General features: G+C 32.4%; 1 protein-coding gene across 1 annotated transcript in view; it reads left to right on the top strand.

Moving 5' to 3' along the window:
- The first annotated feature begins 14,654 nt into the window (after window positions 1-14,654).
- Window positions 14,655-19,819, top strand: part of LOC139512107 (galanin receptor type 1-like) — a 40,262-nt gene continuing 35,097 nt past the window's right edge. Inside the window, exon 1 of the mRNA XM_071299498.1 lies at window positions 14,655-15,125. Coding sequence (XP_071155599.1) covers window positions 14,792-15,125 — 334 coding nt within the window. The 5' untranslated portion in view covers window positions 14,655-14,791. The remainder of the gene's footprint in view (window positions 15,126-19,819) is intronic.

Here is a 19,819-nt window from a genome sequence, read left to right on the forward strand (position 1 = left end):
ACTGTTTAAGTCTTTTTGTATAAAAATCGACATTCGTCAGAAGTCATAAATATTCACGATACGCAGACATTATACGTGTCCATACATTCTAAACTTTTTTTTCGACGTTTTGTAATTTGGCTAAACGTATTTATATTTTCTAAATCAAACATTAGAATGTGCGAGTGCTGAATAGCCAGTCAAGTTCGTTAAAAACTCCCATTATCATTAGTATGTGATTAAAATCCCTAAAAAATATTAGTTTGACAGCTAATGTTTCTTTTATGGTGTCTAAAAATGCATTAGTTGATATATATATATATATTCAGCAGAAAAAAACTTGTCGATGATAAAACTCCCGTAATCTATTCAAAGAGACAAATCAAGGTTACAAATAAGATTTTAGGTAATCGCATGAACTTAAAAAATGAATCGACACAGGATCCGTCGACAGATGAAAAGACAGAGTAAAAGTAAACAAGAATGTGTCCCCAGTACACGAATGCCCCACTCGCACTATCATTTTCTATGTTCAGTGGACCGTGAAATTGGGATAAACCCTCTAATTTGGCATTAAAATAAAAAGGATCATATCATAGGGAACATGTATACTAAGTTTGAAGTCGATTGGACTTCAACTTCATCAAAAACTACCTTGACCAAAAACTTTAACCTGAAGCGGGACAGACGGACGAATGAACGGACGAACGGACGAACGGACATATGGACGGACGAACGGACGCACAGACCAGATAACATAATGCCCCTCTACTATCGTAGGTGGGGCATAAAAATAACTGACATGGCCATGACAGGAAAAAACAAAAAAGACCGAAAGTGAAACAACTGTATACAACACATATCGCTGGTGATATATGTAACTATGCTCTGATATAGTAATTAAAAAAGAAACAACATAATGTAGAGTTAGATAGATATACTCAACCTGTATGTTATATTTACAAATCTTCCTTTGACTGTGATGATCAAAGAGTTATTTTATCTGACAACAATTATGATATTATCGTGTTTTGATAAATAAAACTGCATGATATAGTTCACTTCCATTTAAGACTAAAGTGACATGTTTTTTGTCTTTTTGAAGTTACAGCTATAAGTACGGTGACCAAAGTGAACATTTTAAAAATTTAATCGTCAAAAATGGTATACGGCTGTATCATATATCATTCGAATCGAAAATATATGTACTTAAAAATTAATTTGGTCGTCAAAACTAAAAATGATGCAGTTTTTCAGAAATCGAGATCAAAGGTCAACCACCATGTTCCATACATAATTGCAATGAGTATTAGATAACAACTAAAATACCTTATCGCATATATTTTGTTAGAAAAACAGCATGGGTTCTGTTTTTTCATTCCATTTTTCACCCAAAAATCAAAAATCATCCTAAAATAAACTGTTTCGATAAAGTAACACACTTTTAAAAAAAAGGGGTGATTTTTTACTTAAAAAGAAGTTTTTTTTCGAAACAATCATTATTACAAGCATCAAAACTATAATTAATGAACATAAAATACGAAAAAACATGCCTGCTTTAAGATTAATATCTTTTATTACCCAATATAGGTTAAACAATTAAGTTTTGTACACTTAGGATACGGTTGGTACACGCTAAATTTACAACAAACTCTATAAACACAGACTGATATGTGGCTTAAAAAAACTTTTTATATGTTATACCATGCATTACAAGGGACACAAGTCAGCGCAGAACATATACACAATTGTAAAAAGTATTTTGGATTACTAGAACTACATTTAACTATGTGAAAACTTTAGATTTTTAATAAATGATACAATATCAGAAATGCACATTCAATTTGCAAATCGCACCAAAAGCCTTTTATATACTGGCAAATAAAATTTAGTTCTCGAACTTCTTCTGTTAGGGCATGTGTATAAACGTTCTTGCATGATTCTGATCCTTGGCAGGAACAAAAGTCAGTACATGCAAGGTTTTGGGCGACACAAACACACGACTTTTTACATTGTGATTTTCCCTTACACGAACACACGAGGTCATGAAGAAAATCTGCTGACATGTTTCCTTCAAAGTAGACAGGGTGCAAGGAAGCTTTGAATGATTTCCATCTGTATTCCAATGGTCAAGGCATGGGTGGTTTTGCAAGACAAGAAGCATGCCAAATTTTGGTCTGAAATGAGGCACGAAGGATATGCTGTCGAAGCGCCGCTTCAGAGGGTGGCAATCTGACCAGACTTGAATCTTTGCTTGTAGCAAGCTTAAATCGAAGTTTGTTAATGTCCGGATGGCAGGATGCATATTTCTGCTTTTGGTCGTAAAGTCTTGCCACAAACCGTCTAGAGCATGATATGGCAGTCTCTGTGTCGGAATCTCCTATTTTTAAAATTGTACAGATCACTGAAATCAAATACTGCATCTTTCAATACTGTATACACTGACTTTTTACCAATTCCAAATAAAGAAGATGTAGTGTCACACCCAGAGAGAGCATGTACGGCAGGAAGAACTTTACAAATGATTTCAGGGAGTAAATAAGACAGTTGGTGAGTTGGCAAAAACCTTCTATTTTCTTTTAAAGTACCAATATTTCCCATTTGGATCCAACATTCACTCGTATTGGTCATTTGCTTGACAAAATGAATACAGAGAACAATGACATCTATATCAGATGTTTTGATAACAATCCTGCCTTTCTTTTCCATCTCTTTCAATCTTTTGTCTGCATGTAAAGCCTGAATGATCATGCGGGTGTCTGCCTCTTCCTGAGTACTGAACAATTCAGGACATTGAACGACTTCCTGATCAGAAATAACTTTAGCAATTTCAGGATCTTCAAAGGAACCTGCCATATAATAAGTTTGCCCAGGGAGCACTAATAGAGGATTGCTTTTAATGAACTTGACCAAGAAGTCACAAAAAAATTTAATGAGAGCCTGCTTGTTTTCTTTAACAGAAAGAAATTTCTTCCAGTCGGGGACATTTCTTCCTTGAATAACCTGAAACACCTTTGCATGAGCAGTGACTTTGGTACGACGCTCTCTTTCAGCTGACTTAATGGATTGTTTTACATCATACCGATCAAAAACACCGGCCACTGTGTGTGCTTTTGTAAAACAACTTGCTAAATAATTGCAATAGGCAAGAGCAAGATCTCCAAAGGTTTTATGTTTCTTTGCATCCATGCACTAAACTATAGCCATACCGTCTCTTATATAAGTTGTCAACGAAGGATCAAAATCTGGCAACGAAAGAACCGGCGAGACTTCATTTTCAAACTGTTTTACTAGATCGAATTTACACGATTTTCTCATTGTTCCATCTTCATGGAACAAAGAAACCGGGATAGGCCCAAGTGGAAGTGAGGGAATACTTTCAATAGTTACATCATCTCTCCTGTTAGCCAAAACCAGAGCACGTCTAAAAACAATTTACAAAATTTCGCCAGATTTACACTTAAGGGTTGTCTTAGCGTTCATATGTTCAAATGTTTTCAATTTGGACATGGTAATAGGACTATAGAAGCTAATATAACCGGATTGGTCTAAAGAAAGCGCACTATTAACAAATTTTCTGCACATATTTTCTCTTCATCTACTGCAGAAAGCAAAGAATCCTGAACTTTTCTAGTAGCTTGAATGCCTGTAGAGATATTAATGAGACAAGGAGGGTGGGCATCTACATCAAAGGGATCAGTCATGGTTTGGTTCAAATGAGTTACTATTGCTTGTACTTGTTCTTCGTCTCGCTTCAAAGCTGTTTGTTTGGTTTCCTCATGCAAATTGTCACTTTTGCATGTAATACCTGCTCTTTCATTCATTTCATTATTAAAGGACGCTAATAAATGACGAGTCAGAGTCCACCTTATAAGAGCAGATTTCTGATTTGTAATTCCAACGATACCACCTGAACCCTTTGAATCTTTTATGATGTGTTTTTCAATGCCCATATCACTCAAAATACCATTTAATGTGCCTTGCTTTTGTCTGATAGAAAACTCCCCTAGTTTAAAAGCTGATTCGATCTCTGCTGGTAGTTGGAGCATATCAAGAATAATACAGGCATCTATCAAGAGTAATTTGCACGGTTGGTAATGTAAAAATAGGGCAGCATTTTGGATGAAGACATTTAATGTGCCGACCAATTATCTTCTCGTTCTGCTCGTACATTTGACAACATAATTTGAACGGCAACGAGGAACATGTCTCAATATTTGAAAGTAGGTGATGAATCGTGACCCCATTCTTTGAACAGACCAATAAGAGGCTGTTCATTGTCTTCAAACATCTTTTCAAGTCTAGTTTTAATGTCTGAGGCTTGGTCCGTTTGATCACATATATTTGTATGGAACTCTAACACCACATTCCAGAACGCAGATGGTATCTGATCGAAGTAATCAAAGGTCCTATACCAGTGTATAAATGCTGATATAAAAAGAACCTGAAGGGCTTCAAACACATGCGTGAACCCTCTGACAGCCCTGTTAAACTCTTTACCATTCAACATAAGTTCGGGTGTATTTCAAGCGTACACATCAGAATCTTCAAACAAAACGCGAAGACCGCCATCGGCCCAAAGTTTCCCGATAGAGGCTAAGAAACACGACAAACTGTGGAAACCACCAAGCCTGAGAATATGGCAATTACAAATGGCAGGCTTCGACCATTTGACTTGTTGTGCAATTGCATACAGTTGCTGGTCAAATGTTTGAATAGCGTAATCCTGTCCAGCATCATTAGACATGTCAAGACATTTCTTCATGGCAGTATACACTTTGGCCATATCATTCGGTCCAACCCTGTCCACAAAAGAATATTTTGTTCATTCACTTTTATTTCCATTGGGAACTCTATAACATCCCTTGACAAAACTCTGGAGAAAACCCATATCTGATCGACAGCATTACTCTTATTATAATCACATAATTGAAGTTTATCGAAAGCATCCGATCGTCGTGGAGGTTCTGATCTACAGTTTAGTTTAAGGTAAGGAATGGCATCGGTCAATGATGCTGTTGTATCATCTATAGCAAAAGATCTCGCTATTCCTCGCTTTATTCGTTCTGAACCATAGCTATGAACGCCAGTTGATTTAATTTGAAATACAGCCCTAGCTAGAGAATGGAAGGTGTTTTTTTCCATCTATTGTCTCAGCGTTTATGTCAATATTATCAGAACCCTCTTGAATCAATCGACCTCCTTCTGAAATGGGACGAATACCTCCTGGGATGTATTGATCGCCACTTATACGACTTATCTCATGGTTTGCAACGCTGGTAAGATATCTCCGCAATTCGGTATAGGTAACGCAAAACCCATGCGCGTTCAGAATTTCAATAAGGCGCTTCGACCAAAACTCGCTGTAAACTTGAATTGCAAGACCAAGATGAAAAGGTGTAAGGATATTGCGGCTAGTTGCAACAATACATTCCGCTAAAGCCAAACATTTCCTCACACTTTCTGTTTTGATATTAGAAGGAACAGTGCAAGTGCTAAAGGCCTTTTCGTCTGTAATCCAACTTAGTAGTTTGACCAAAGAAACGGGCATTGACTGTAAAGAACTTTCGAATGACACCTCTGTTGAAGTTGGGTAGTTTTCTTTAAAAATTCTTACTTTTTCAATGTTTCTCCGAATTAAACTTGCTACTGAATAAAGGAGTTGGTCATCCGTTTGTTCGCTATACATACGTCTCGTTTGTTTTTCATTTGACAATTTTAACTCAGTTTTCAAATAACTGGCTGCCTTGATCGCATCCCCTAGTGTTATATTGCTACTCATTATCATGTTGGACTTACCCTGACCTTGTTGTGATTGAATGACAACAGAATCACCGTAATGGTTTTCCAAATATCGCTGCAGTTTCCTTGTTGTAAAGCTTGTAGGCATATTTTCTGGTAGGCATGAAACAAACTTCTCAATTAAAGAGGATAGTAGAAATGCCTTTTTATTCCTTAATAAATCATCATTTATGCAAGAGATTAATTTGGAAAAGACAGCTGCATTTATGGATTCACATTCTGAAGTTGAGTTACCAACGACCTCAATATCTTTTTTTTAAATACGTTAGATATTTTGTTATGCACTGGTTATGGTAAAAAGCTTGCCCTTTAAAATTGGTTTGACTTAATGTAGCAAGTTTAAATCACCTTTATGGTTTGCAGCGGTTGTTATAGGACTAACCCTTTCATCCGATTCAATTTCTAAAAGTTGTTTGTCTTGCTTGTAGCTTTTCTTATTACAAAATATACAAGCACTCCAATTGGTAGGAGTAGACAAAGATCGAGTTAAGATACTCGTGACTGGACTGGACTGGACTGAAATTCCCCGACTTCATCGTTTTGTCTCTTATTAAACAAACACCGCAATGTTGTGTTCACTTGTATAAGACTTGTAGCAACTTTTATGATAAACCATTTCCAAACTGTCATTCGGTATATCATCGAATGAATCATATTCACTAATCAATTTCAAGTAGATATCATCTTTACGCTTACCAGCTGCAGCAAAAAACCGCGATTTACTGTTATGTGTAAATAAAACTACTGTTTCATTACTGATTTTCTGGCAAATTACACATTTTTCTAATATTAAACTTGGTTTGAGTCGCTTTGCAGTACTTGGGCCAAGTTTCAACGGACCTCCCTGTTGTGCCATCTTTTGGGGTTAGGCCAGACCTCAATTTCTAAAAATAACTTCCAATTAAATAATTTGTATTCCTCTTCAAAGAATTAAACATAATCAACACAACCTCAAAATTGAACAAACAACAAACAAAATATCTAAGAAACCAAAAACTTTGACCAAATACAAGTAATATCAAGTGATAATTGCTATATACATGATATAGTAATCGAGCATATGATGCGCTCGAAGTTCAAAATCAAAAAAGTTTATAATATCAGATCACCCGTACCTGACACGACTTTCCGGAAAATTAAGTAAGATTGTATTTTGATAGTGAATATTTTGAATGCTATTTTACATCTTTTTGTGAAATTTGTTATGATCAAAAATTATGTCACTGAAAAGAGTATTTGCTGAATTTTCACGTTGTATAAACAAGTTCATAATTTAACGATACGTGCGTTCTTGCAAAGTATTGAAATACGGTGAAGCGACAAAATTTCCAAAGTTTTAGAACTTTGTATCTTCATATTTATTTAACAAAAGACTTATAATGTTACTTTTATTGCTTAATAAATAAAATATTATATGTGCTATTCAAATCCTATACGGAATACATATTTTTGGCAACGATTTTAAAAAGAAATTGCCGAAATTACATGCCTCGTAGAGTCCACATTTTATGTCATTTTTGCTAACAAAACGGCAAATAAAAAAAACTGCACCGTACGACTTTTTGACGACCAGTCTTAAATTAAAGTAACATCATTTCTCTAGATGTATATCAATTTTTAGCCGTATACCCTAAATACCCTAAAGTGTAATTAAACTCTGTTAATAATCGCCTTTCTACTATTCCGTCACCGTACTATATATTGTATGTTTAAAATTTGCATTCCCATGCGTACTGATATATATGAAATTTTGCATGTTACAAAAACCATACATAAACTGCATATAAATGTGTATAATTATATTTTGGTAAATTTTATTCTTGTGGAATAGATAAATAAACTAAATAACCGTAAAACAGTGTTTTAAATGTATAAAGAAAATATTTGTTTTTGTGTTGTACCCAACACCACATTGTATTGTTCAGGTATTTCACCACGGTCGTATTTGTTTATAATCACGAACGACTCCAATCAATGTGTCAGGTTTACGAGGGAAACAAATTTGAAAATTCGTATATTTATAGTTCAGAACAACTTTCTATTCTTAATTGAACTTCTTTTCAGATTTACTCTTGGTACACTATAGTGTCTTTCTTCATTGTTTCAATTTAAAATATACTTTAATGTCCATTTTATGATTTTGAATGATTTGTCATGTAAATATTTTGCGCTTACTTTTATTAATTAAGAGCAGTATTTACTATATTATATTATTGTGCTTTTGTTATCTTATATGCTTGTTTATACATCTAGGTGCATTTCTGTACTAATTTTCTATTTCAGGTTCTCCTATGCGTCTGATTACATTCTAATGAGCCAACTAACGACGAAAAGACGCGAGCTAAATCAATAACAAAAATAAAATGCAATGTTGCTTGTCCTTGCACTGCCTGTTAAAAATATTTCTGCAGAGGTAGTTCAATGAATGTCTTTTGTAATACTAAAAAGTTATACGAGCTCCCAAAAATTAACAAAATGCGTTATTGGATTTTTTAAACATATTTCACACAAAATCCCAGTAACAATGTTTATTCGCAAAAGATTGCTGTATAGCTACTTACTTGCGAAACATAGAATCATGAATCAGTTAACTGTTGATTCCGTTAATGCGTCACAATATCTGATTTTTTGTCATTTCATTTTACATCTATAGGATATATAGTACTCCCTCTGTTGGTGTTTACCTTGAATGTTTTTGGCTTTAATAATTTTTTGCGTTCTTTTATTCATGCTTACCCTTCCGGAGCACCTGATTTTACTCCCGGTTTTTAGTGGAGTTCGTGTTGTTTCTATTTATTATTTATAACTGTTGATGTAAATGTCTTTTGGATTTGTGAGTCTTTGTTTACTCCTTGGTTTTGATTGTTATTGTCTTATGTATTTCTCTGTTCTGGATGTTCCTGTGTTTATTTGAATGTAATGTATTGTGCTCATTTTAGTGGCATTTTAAACATTTAAATAAAGGCGGGAGGCTTGGCTAGCCCTAAAACCAGGCTCAACCCACTATTCAAGAAATAATTGATGCATGCTATACTTTATTGTAGTTTTAACATGGGTAGGCATTCTATTCGGATTATTTTTGCCAGAGTGATAGTGAGGGTTACAATATCACGAATTTAATGCCTATCCATGTTAAAACTACAATAAAGTATAGCTTACATCAATTATTTCGATTCTGATTAGGACAATTAAGGTACTTTTAAATCGATTTATGACTATTGCACAGAGGTATACTACTATTGTCGTCATTTTATTAAGACACACGGCTTAATGTAACGTTAAGGTAAAATTCTATTGGCAGTACAATGTATTTATAGATAATACAATCCGGATGGTCTAATCATTAATATTTCAACCATTATACTTCCACTTTGTCAATTTAGATAAACAGATTGAGCCCAATTATTTCCTGTGTAAAAATGGATGATTTTGCCATTATTTACTGTCTAACAAAATGTCATTACGTGCAATATTTTTTTCTAAGAAGAGTTGCAGCGGTCATAATGCAAGAATGTAATATGAATGGAAACAAAAACTTTCAAGTGAATGTTAACTTACGAAACATTTTCGTGGCCAGAAAAAAATAACAACATTTGTTTTTGAATTAACATGTTGATGTTTAAAATATGATAGTCTTAACATGTTGACACAACACATTTTATTATAGAATCAGTGGGACTTATGACTCTCATGATTTTTAAATTTTCAAAAGTCAAGTATTGCTAAAGCATGCCTTGATTAATGATTGTTCACAGCAAAAACTATAGATAATTGTAAAAAAAAAATGATTATCGAGGTTTCTTTTAACGAATGCTATAGCAATAAATTAATGAAGGCTTAAAGCAAAAAATATCACAAATATTTGTGAAAATGCAGTAATTGAAGTTTCTTTTAACCGTGTTTGAATAAGTTTTGAAATAAATTTCCAACACATACTTGAATCTCACTAGATATTGGATTGCCGGGAAATATACTGTGTAATATATGATATATTAAAAAAAGATGCAGAAAGCAGCAGGAAACTATGAGGACAGGCGAATGTAAGCAATATCAATGTCATTAGACGGATAAAGATTTAAGACAAACAACAGCCTGCAAACTTTAGATTCATGAACACCTCCCTTCAGAAACTGCGTGCACTCATGAAGAATAATGAGTTTCTGCTACACTAGCAGCACCCATCGTGTTGCTCATTTCATGTAAGTATTCGTAGATCAGCAAATGATTTTTACTGTAGAAGATATGGTATGAAGAAACTAATTATGAGGGAGAGAGAAATGTCAAAAATACGACATCATTATCAGTATATTGAAGAAGCAGTATTTATATTCCAGTTCCACATATAGATGTTGCTGGAAGGTCTTAAGAGATGAACCTAAATCATTACTACTCACAGCGGAATGAATGGGCCTTAAAATGGACTAATGGAGATACACATTTCATATTTATCAAATTCGATTATACCATTGTTGTTTTCCTACTTCGACTGTCATACATTGAATGAACATCTACTGCATTAGTGATATTCATATGTGTATGTGACAAAGTATTTGATTTTACCATAACAAATCTCTGTATTGCCATAATAAAACTGAAAAATTATTACACCAGGGTTTTTGATATCACAAACGAATCAAAAATATTACTACATTTTATCATCAGTACAGGGACATCATTCGCAAATATATATCGATATGAAAATATCTTACACGTTTCGTTATTTCACATCTATTTTTTAGGGTACTATCTTATTCAAAAAGCAAAAATGTCGGTATTCCACTCAAAAGCCAACTAAACCTTTAAATAGTCTTATTCAGAAAATAAGTTATGTTCTTCTCATATATTCATAGTAATAGTATATTAAACCCCTTACAAGAGTATAGGTTGATGTTTGAGATCTAATAGATCATTTTTAACCCCGCCTCATTCTAGCGCCTCGACTAAGTCTTATATGTTTGTATTTTTGTTTTAATTTACGTTCATTCATTTGTTTATATATTTCGAAGTTAAGTGTTACTTCCAATATTACTGAACTAGGGCAATTTTTTTAGAGCGCCATCTGAAGACCGCCCCCGGTTGCGGTATTTTCTCGTTGTGTTGGAGACCCATTGTAGGCCTTGGGTTGTTGTCTGCTCTTAGGTGGGGTTATTTTTCTCTTTGCTACATTCCTCATTTTCATTCTCAATTATATTCAAAATTAAAAATAAATATCTGTAACTGTTCGAGCGCTAAAATACAATGGTCAATGGTCATTAAAACTTTAAACAAAAAGACAGTCGCAAAGAGACACTGAGATAAAATGGAACTACGGTATTGTTCTTTATTATTGTCGTAAGTTTGCTGTTCAATTGGTGCTTACCATATTTATTGTGTTAACAAGTTCCAGAACAAAAACTCGGATAGAAAGATTGAAACGTTTTTTAACTCATCACTGACGAGACATGTATTGTCGAAATGCGCATCTGGTGCAAGAAAATTGGTACCGTTAATTTTATTAACTCATCAGGTCTGAAAGTTTTCATTACATTCACAATAAGTTAAAGCTTTCAAACTACGGCAAAAACTTATATCACACTCAAAACTGAAAGGGGAAGCATAAAATTTTACAACATTCTGATATGAATGCAATTGTGTGGATTACATATCAATGAATTACAGACTAAAGCGGACATAAAAATAGGCATCTTTTTTGTCAAATATTATTTGCGACACATTTCTTCTTTCGAGGAATAGATTTCTCAAAAATAAATTAAATGACCTTTATCTTTTGAACTAAGATTTCAGTTTTTATTTTAAATTCATTGCACTTTATGTTTAGGCTAACAGTAGAATTTTCAATGGTTATTTTAATTTTATGACAAGCACAATTAAACATTAAATATTGAAACCTTTATATAGCCAATATAGATATGATGCAGGATAACAAAATGAAATAGTATCTCATTGATTAAAGTCATATTTTCAATTATGACAATACTTTTTCTACATGTTTTATTGTTCGATAAATAACAAGCACTTTGATTTTTCTGATTGTCATTGGTATGATGCTACATAAATTATTTAAGTGTTTTCTTTGTCTCTTCATTATTTGCAAACATGAAAAAACACTACATGATCGAATCATCAATACATAAATTGGTTTTATTGACTAACGCTTGCATCAATGTGCATCTAAGCAACTCCAGGTATAATGTTCCCGAACCATTAACATTTATTCATAAAGGAATAGTCATCATACATTTTGATGTATTATCATGTACACTGATGACATTTTATGAAAATAATCAAAATTATTGTAAGCCTATTTAAGCTTCAAAAATCAAGAAACTACTGTCTGCGTATTATCATTTTCTTGATATAACACGAATGCAAACTAAAATCTATGACAAATGCGATAATAACAGCTTTCCAATCATTCACTTTTCATTTCTCAAAGGTAACAAACCCTGTGAACAACCATATGAAGTTTAGATATCACACCTTATTCGTTTCACGATTGCATGTTCATACTGTGCGGACTTCATGACCAGGGTTGTGATTCTGGGGCACAAGCGTCCATAAAAAAGTTATGATTGCAAAAGATACTGAAATCGATGCTTTTATAAAGTACCCATTATAAACTAGTTCACCAAAACGATCGCGTTGTATCTTTGTTCCAATTCACAGGAGGCCTGTTTCGCGATCTTAGATTAATACCAGATTAGGCTTGTAATCGGTTCATTGCCTGATTTTTTTCTATTCCTTTATGTGAAATTTGACAAGATATTTCGATGCATGGACTATAAACCATGAACAGCGAGTAACGCCTACCTTTTGAAGATTCCGCATCCGTTGAAGCTCTATAAAGCGTTTTTGCGACTACTTTATGCTGTGTTTTTATCCGGATTTGTGAATTAGTTTGAGTTTAAAAACTTGGATAGATTATATGTATTGACTAAATGAGAATGCATATATTCTACTGTTTAGCTCTGTTATGCGACTTTGCTCGAAGATCTTAATTTGCCTTAATAGTTCTACGCGATATTAACCGAACGATAACGATAATATATCTTTTTATCACGGCTATATTATAAAAAATAGTTAAGAACATAACTGATATGGTAGAACATTTTTCATTTGCGTCACTTATTCATTTGCGTCAACAATGATAAAAAAAAAGACTGTATCGTATATGTATATAAAATTAAGAATGGAAATTGGAAATGTGTCAAAGAGACAACAGTCCGACCAAAGAGCAAATAACAACCGAAGATCACCAATGGGTCTTCAACACAGCTGGGAAATCCTGCACCCGAAGGCGTGCTTAAACTGAGCTGTGTACTAGTTCGGTGGTAGTGGAAGCCATACTAAACCCTAATATATATATATGAACTATTCTTTAAAAATTAAACAAGACTAACAAAAGCCAGAGGCTCCTTACTTGGGCCAGTAACACAAATGCGTATATATATATACTTAGCTTTAATATGACTTGGAAATCAAACATTTTTTTTCTCATTCAAACAATTTAAAAAAACGAAATTCATTTTTTTATTACAACAATGTATGAAAAATAAATATGACAGACGCAACCAACGAAAATCATTTGATACCAGCCACCTGAACATGTTGATGAACAAAAATGTTTTTACTTGTTACTTCCATAAGACATATACAGATCTACATATCGTTTTTTCAATAAAACAGACTTCTCTCTATAGAATATCTCAAACTCAGGTCTTTGAACTTCCAACTTTAGAGTGAAAACATACAAAATATAAAACTTAAATATGGTAAGGATGTTCTATCCTAGGAATAGATAACCTTTGATTATTTGAGAAAACCCTTCGAAATTTTGAGTCCTCAATGGTCGAAGTACTTTACTTGGTCTATTTATTATTTTTTCGAACCGAGCGTCACTGATACGTCTCTTGTTACGAAACGCACATCTGGTTTGCAAAATTTTAATCCTCGCATTTATGATGAGTAATGAGTATATATGAGACAGACTTTTGGGAAATTTCTGACTTAAACATGTGGCCAGTTTGAAATAGTGTTAAGATTTCTTCTCTCGTAAATAATCTCTACCAACGAATACAAAAGTATACAAATATTATAAACAAAATTCAGCACAGAAAACGCATTTACCATATAATAACGGTATAGCCGAAAACAAACCTACAAATACAAGCATACTAATATCAAATAAAATCGTATAACAGAAGGCCTTGCAGGCACTGAAAGCTAGCACAATTAAATACCAGCCCTATTAATCGTTATGTATAACTGTTTCTTACAATCTTTTTTATAGTTAGTAAGATAAATATCATTACATCAATTGACATTGTATTTCACTTCAAACCATTACGTCAGAGTTTGAACGAGTTCTATTAACGAAAAGAAAGGTATCTTTTGTAAGTATGCAAAAATATTGATTATTGAATGTGTGTGCATATTACATGGATTATAAATTGCCTTAGTTAGTAAAGGTAGACATAGCCTTTCCGATGTAAGTAAACAAAAATAATGTCAAAATCTCTACATTTTAGAGTTAATCGACATGTCTATTTGAGTGCATGTGTAAAAAAGACATCTTTGACAGATATAACTCAGACCACTGTATCTCATTGAACTCTTAAATTACAAATCATGCTTTTTACGACGGTTCTATTCAACGGTCATTTACATGTTTATTTTGGAATATGGCCATTTTTATGAACCGTAAAAAATATAAATATTATCAATACAATAACGTTTTATAAATTCGCAATAATACAAATGATTGACTTAATTCAAATTCATAATTATTTCCACTATGTTCGAAGGATTTTAGTTGTTCACTGCAGTATAGATTGTGGTGCACATGTCGACCAACGACCGATTTATATAACAACACTAAATACCCAAATGCGATTAATGTGACAAATTTAGCATCGAATAAAATTTTACCATAAAATCTTCACGTGATTAGACTCGTCAATGGAATAAGAAGATCAAACTAAGATAATGATACAGACACAATTAGACAATCATGGAAATAAATACTGATGACAATAGTTCAAGTTCTGAATATATGCTTTTATATGTAGAAGATTTAAACATAAGTATTGCAGAAGAATTGGTTGAAATTCCAGAATGGGAATACAGATTTGCAGTTCCAGCCATTTTCCTGATTTTTATGATTACAGGAATGTTAGGCAACGGACTTGTGGTTTTAGTTTTTATAAAAAATAAAACTTTTCGAACTATAACCAACATGTTCCTGCTAAATTTAGCGGTGACTGATCTAATGTACTTATCGTTCTGTGTTCCATTTGGTGCAACGCGCTATTATAAAGGATACTGGATATTCGGGAACGCATTATGTGAGTATAGTTTAATAACTACTTTCTTTTTCGATATAAAATATACTAACATCCATCTAATTATTTTTTATTTCACATTTCAAAATCGCCCAGCAGCAAACATATTTCATGCATAAAAAATTAGCTAAAAGTTTTATGTGTCGTTTGGTTTTCTTGTGAGTATGTGTCTCATAGGCAATCAGACTACATATTCATTTTTTTCATATATTCTTGACAAAAATAAAATTAACGTGAATTCAATAGGTAATATCTGAAGTATGCATCGTCAGGGATGAAAGACGGGAATGTCGACTGTTACTGGAAAATAATGGTATATATCAACATGCTTTCAATTGACCCATTATTCCAAATAGAAATCACTTAATATCCGTAGTATGTGTATTGCATTGCTATAATCTTAAAATATATGTGCTTGTATTTCGTTTCCTTGCTTCAGTCTACCTGGCAAACATTTAAAAGCAACATTTCCAATAATCAATGTATTGCCTATACAAAAGTTTCTTTAAAACTGATCATTTTTCTATATTATTAAAAGAAACACAGCTGTGTTACGACTAATTGTGAAGTATTTACTCCATACGAAAAGGATAAAATATATTTTTTATAAATCTTGGGATTATTACAAGTTAACATCAAGGTATATTTGCAATTTTTATTCGATAAACAGGGTTTCCTCTATCTTTTGTCTGAACGTTAGCTACGGAAAATTGAAATAAAAAACTAAAATCGTTGAGCCCCATGACTGCACTTTCATCCACTTTTTTTATATAATTCTTGAATGAGTAAATATTTGAGAAAGGGTAAAATTAGAATAAAATTTGTTAACATTCTTACAATGTGAATAAATGGGACAGTAGTTTTTCAATGTTCAAATCTTGTGGGTTTTTTTAGAAGCCAAATTTAGATAAAAATAAAAAAACAACACAAAAGAACTGAGGGAATATAATATACAAAATGAACTAGATTGGATTCGTCGACAGTGCATCTAAACTAAGAAAAGAGGATGAATTTTAAAACGTGATCTCCACCATTTTACGAATTCAATACAATTTATTAATATAAATTGAATTGAAATATTTTAATATGACCATATTTTGGCTTTCAACGGTACAAATAGTTTATGATATTGATTTTTTATTGACAAAATATCTTTGTTTGTCCGACTGCTTGCAGTCAGTTCTATTTGATTAACTCATAGGCTAACATCTCTACTTTATTCAAACTATTTCATAAAGTAAAATATTCAAATTGTTGACATATTTAATTGTAGAACAGGGTGTTATTCAATATGTGCATACGCACGAGGTTGACAATACATTGTAAACAAATGGTCGGTCGAAATTGTGTATACAAAAGCATTTACAAATATTGCATTTTACCCAAATAAGTCACGATACTGTTAAATAATTGATTTGTAGACTTTATCAAACAATTTTGAAATGACTTTGGTCTCAATGTTAAATAAAATATGCTATCGAAAAAATATCAAGGGGAACCATAGTGAACCTAAATAGTTATTTGTATTACAGTATGCCATACATCTCACCTGATGTGGCAACGCAAAAAGAAACTCTCTATTTAAGAATAGTAAGCACAAGTGTTAATCATATAAGTGCTTTCGTGTTTACGGTGATTAAAATACTATTGCAAAAGGTTTCACTATATACCTTTTCCTGAAAAGAAATGTCCCTTTGTTGAGTAGTAAACTATGACTAATCTAAATAATTTAAATTGATGTATATAGATATAGAAATCCCTAACATCACTAAAGAGACATTATTTGTTAAAATCCGGATATGGTGTAAATAATTTAGCACCTCATGTTGTCGTTTACTATCATTGCCGCAAGTTTAATGTTTCCTACTTGGTATTACATTAATATAGATATCCATTTTGTTACACCATATGATTAATTATTTGGCAATCGTCAATGGCAGTCAGCAGGATTTAAGAACATCAGATGTTCGACCTGTTAGTCAAATGAGTTTTGTTAAAAATATTTTTTTTCACTCTTTTGGTCTTTGAAAAATGTTGTTTGTGCTGTTTTTAGACCCCTCTATACAACGAAATTTGTCATATGCACAGGTATAAAAATTGCGGCTTTTATCTAACGCAATCATAGGTTTCAACGTTGTTTTCAATTTAGATTTGTTGATATCGAAATGATGATATACTGGAAAAACTAGTCTTTGAGAAGTGCCAATTCTACCTGGTGCATAAGAATACTAATTCGAGTTCAAAAATATATGTGTGAAATAATTTAAGATATAAAAATCATAATTGTATACGCAATTGACCGAACACAAGGACAGGAGAAACGCATTTATTTATATTCATCATGTCAAAGTCACATTAAAGTATGAAAAGCAGAACTGTTTGATAAACCATTACTTCAATGTTATATAATATACATATATTGTTTTTCTTGTTCTTTTGAAAAATGTTGCTTGTGCTGATTCTAAAACCCTCTACCAAGAAATTTGTTTGGCATGCACACGTTTAAGTCTAGGTAAGACCTTAAGAATGATATCCAACGCAATCATAAATTTGAACGTTGTTTATATATTTATATACACACAAAACTACATTAAAACAACAATATTTATCATAGATATCCTATATAGGGTCGTAATTGTAATGTGTCGCTAAATAATTCCTGTATAGGAATATGGGGCCTGTTTATCGAAACTGTCCTAAGATCGGTCCTAAGAATTTCTTAGAACAGAAGTTAGGATAAAGTTAGGACCGACTTACGACACGTCTCAGCATGCACATCGAAGCTATCTTAGGAATATCTTAGCTAGGACGTCCAAACCGATGTCCTTAGTATTGGGGGAATAGAAAATACAAATTAAATATGAAAAAAATAAAATATCTTATCAGATTGTATCAATTATAATTTTATTTTTAAATATGGTTAATTAGAAACTAATTAATAATTTTTAATTAAAATTCAAAGTAATAAATAATTTTTGTATAATAATTGTACATTTAATCTGTATGAAACAAAACATATGGTAAAAAAAATAACTACATATTATGTTAAAAAATTAACAATCTAATTTTAAACTAGATATATAATCCGTAAAAATCATAACATGTATTTGAGTGAGTTGAATTCGAAGTGTCATGGTTTCATTCTTTGACAGTTTAAAGGCAAATCTTGTGCATTTTTCATATAAATACGGAGAATTTCAACTATTTTTACTACTGCTATAACAAAAACAACGCGTAAAAAAGAACAAAAGACGAAATTCGAATATATTCTAAAGTTATTACCGTCCTAAAACCAACTTAACCACCTACATTGGTATCCTAAAGTTATGACAATTCCTAGGATGTTCCTAAGTTGCGACATGTTTGATAAACCCAAATAGGACTAAGATGTGTCCTAAGTTGGTCTTAGGACAGTCACGTCCTAATCCTAAGAGAGCTTCGATAAACAGGCCCCATGGTTCATTAGTATTCCGATAAGGACTTACAATATTCACACCCACTGAAAAAAATAGTGAACGTGCTTTTGCTGCCGTTCGTCATCTGAATTTTCACTTTTTATCTTTTTCGGCAATTCTATATTACGCCATGCATGTTGCTGTCTGATTTTATTTTAATTTTGGTTTTCAATTTCCACTTTGTATCTTTGTCCTCATTTTGATGTTACGGAGAAACCCCACAAAAACGATATAACGGAGTGATTATTAGTAAAAATGTCCTCATTACAAATCAGTTATACATGTTAAACCAAGTTGAATAATTTATTGACAATTCATTTTTGCATTGGTTAATATTGTCCAATGCATTTTGCATAGTACGTTAAATTTGTCTGAAACGTAATATAAAGGTCTGGAAAGTGTTTTTTGCAATGTTGGTTGAATAACTTAATTCAAAGTTTGATACATGTTCTCATAAATTATCTAATAATTTCATAATAATATATTTTTGTGTGAGAAATTGTCCTTGTCAAGACCTTAAATAAATTACACTAATGTAACGAGATTTTGAGGATCCATATTATGATAAATGTTGAAAAAGTAAGTATTAAAGGTTGACTGTTTTGTTGTTGCTTTTATTAAAAACATTCGAGTCATAGAATTTCGAAATATCGAAATCATAAAAAAAACTTGTCCTGAAATTATTTTTTTTAGAAATAGACATGAAACCTTTACAGAATTCTCATGGGAAACTACTTCTAATATTATTCTAAATCTTTCTAAATCCAACATTTTCATCATCTAGATTAGATAACGCAGACAGATGAAAAGTCACGTCCAGATCATGACAACAATTAAACGAAACGGTCATGTCAAGATGATCACACCCATTGAAAGAAAATAAATCTTCATTTGTATAATCTTAAATTTATTGAAAGTGTCACGTGCAAAGTAACGTTTACAAATATAGTATAAGTATAAACATCCATCATTTAAAACTGTTAGTCCACAAAATAACTGAACAAACAACGGTATATTGCTGGGTCTTCCAAGTGCTCCACAAAACCTCTTTCTAAATTATTAACATCTATTTTATCAGCAATCAAAGACGGGCTTCAAAGTTATTGTGAAACTGCCTATTCTAGAGGTGGCGTGAATCAGATGTGAATACTTAAAAATTCCAAAGATCTTTTTGAGTACATACAATCTAACTCTCTTTCATCTTGTAACAGTATTAAAACATTTGACTTTTCTACTCTTTAC

This window comes from Mytilus edulis, chromosome 2, assembly GCF_963676685.1.
Source record: "Mytilus edulis chromosome 2, xbMytEdul2.2, whole genome shotgun sequence".
NCBI lineage: Eukaryota > Metazoa > Mollusca > Bivalvia > Mytilida > Mytilidae > Mytilus > Mytilus edulis.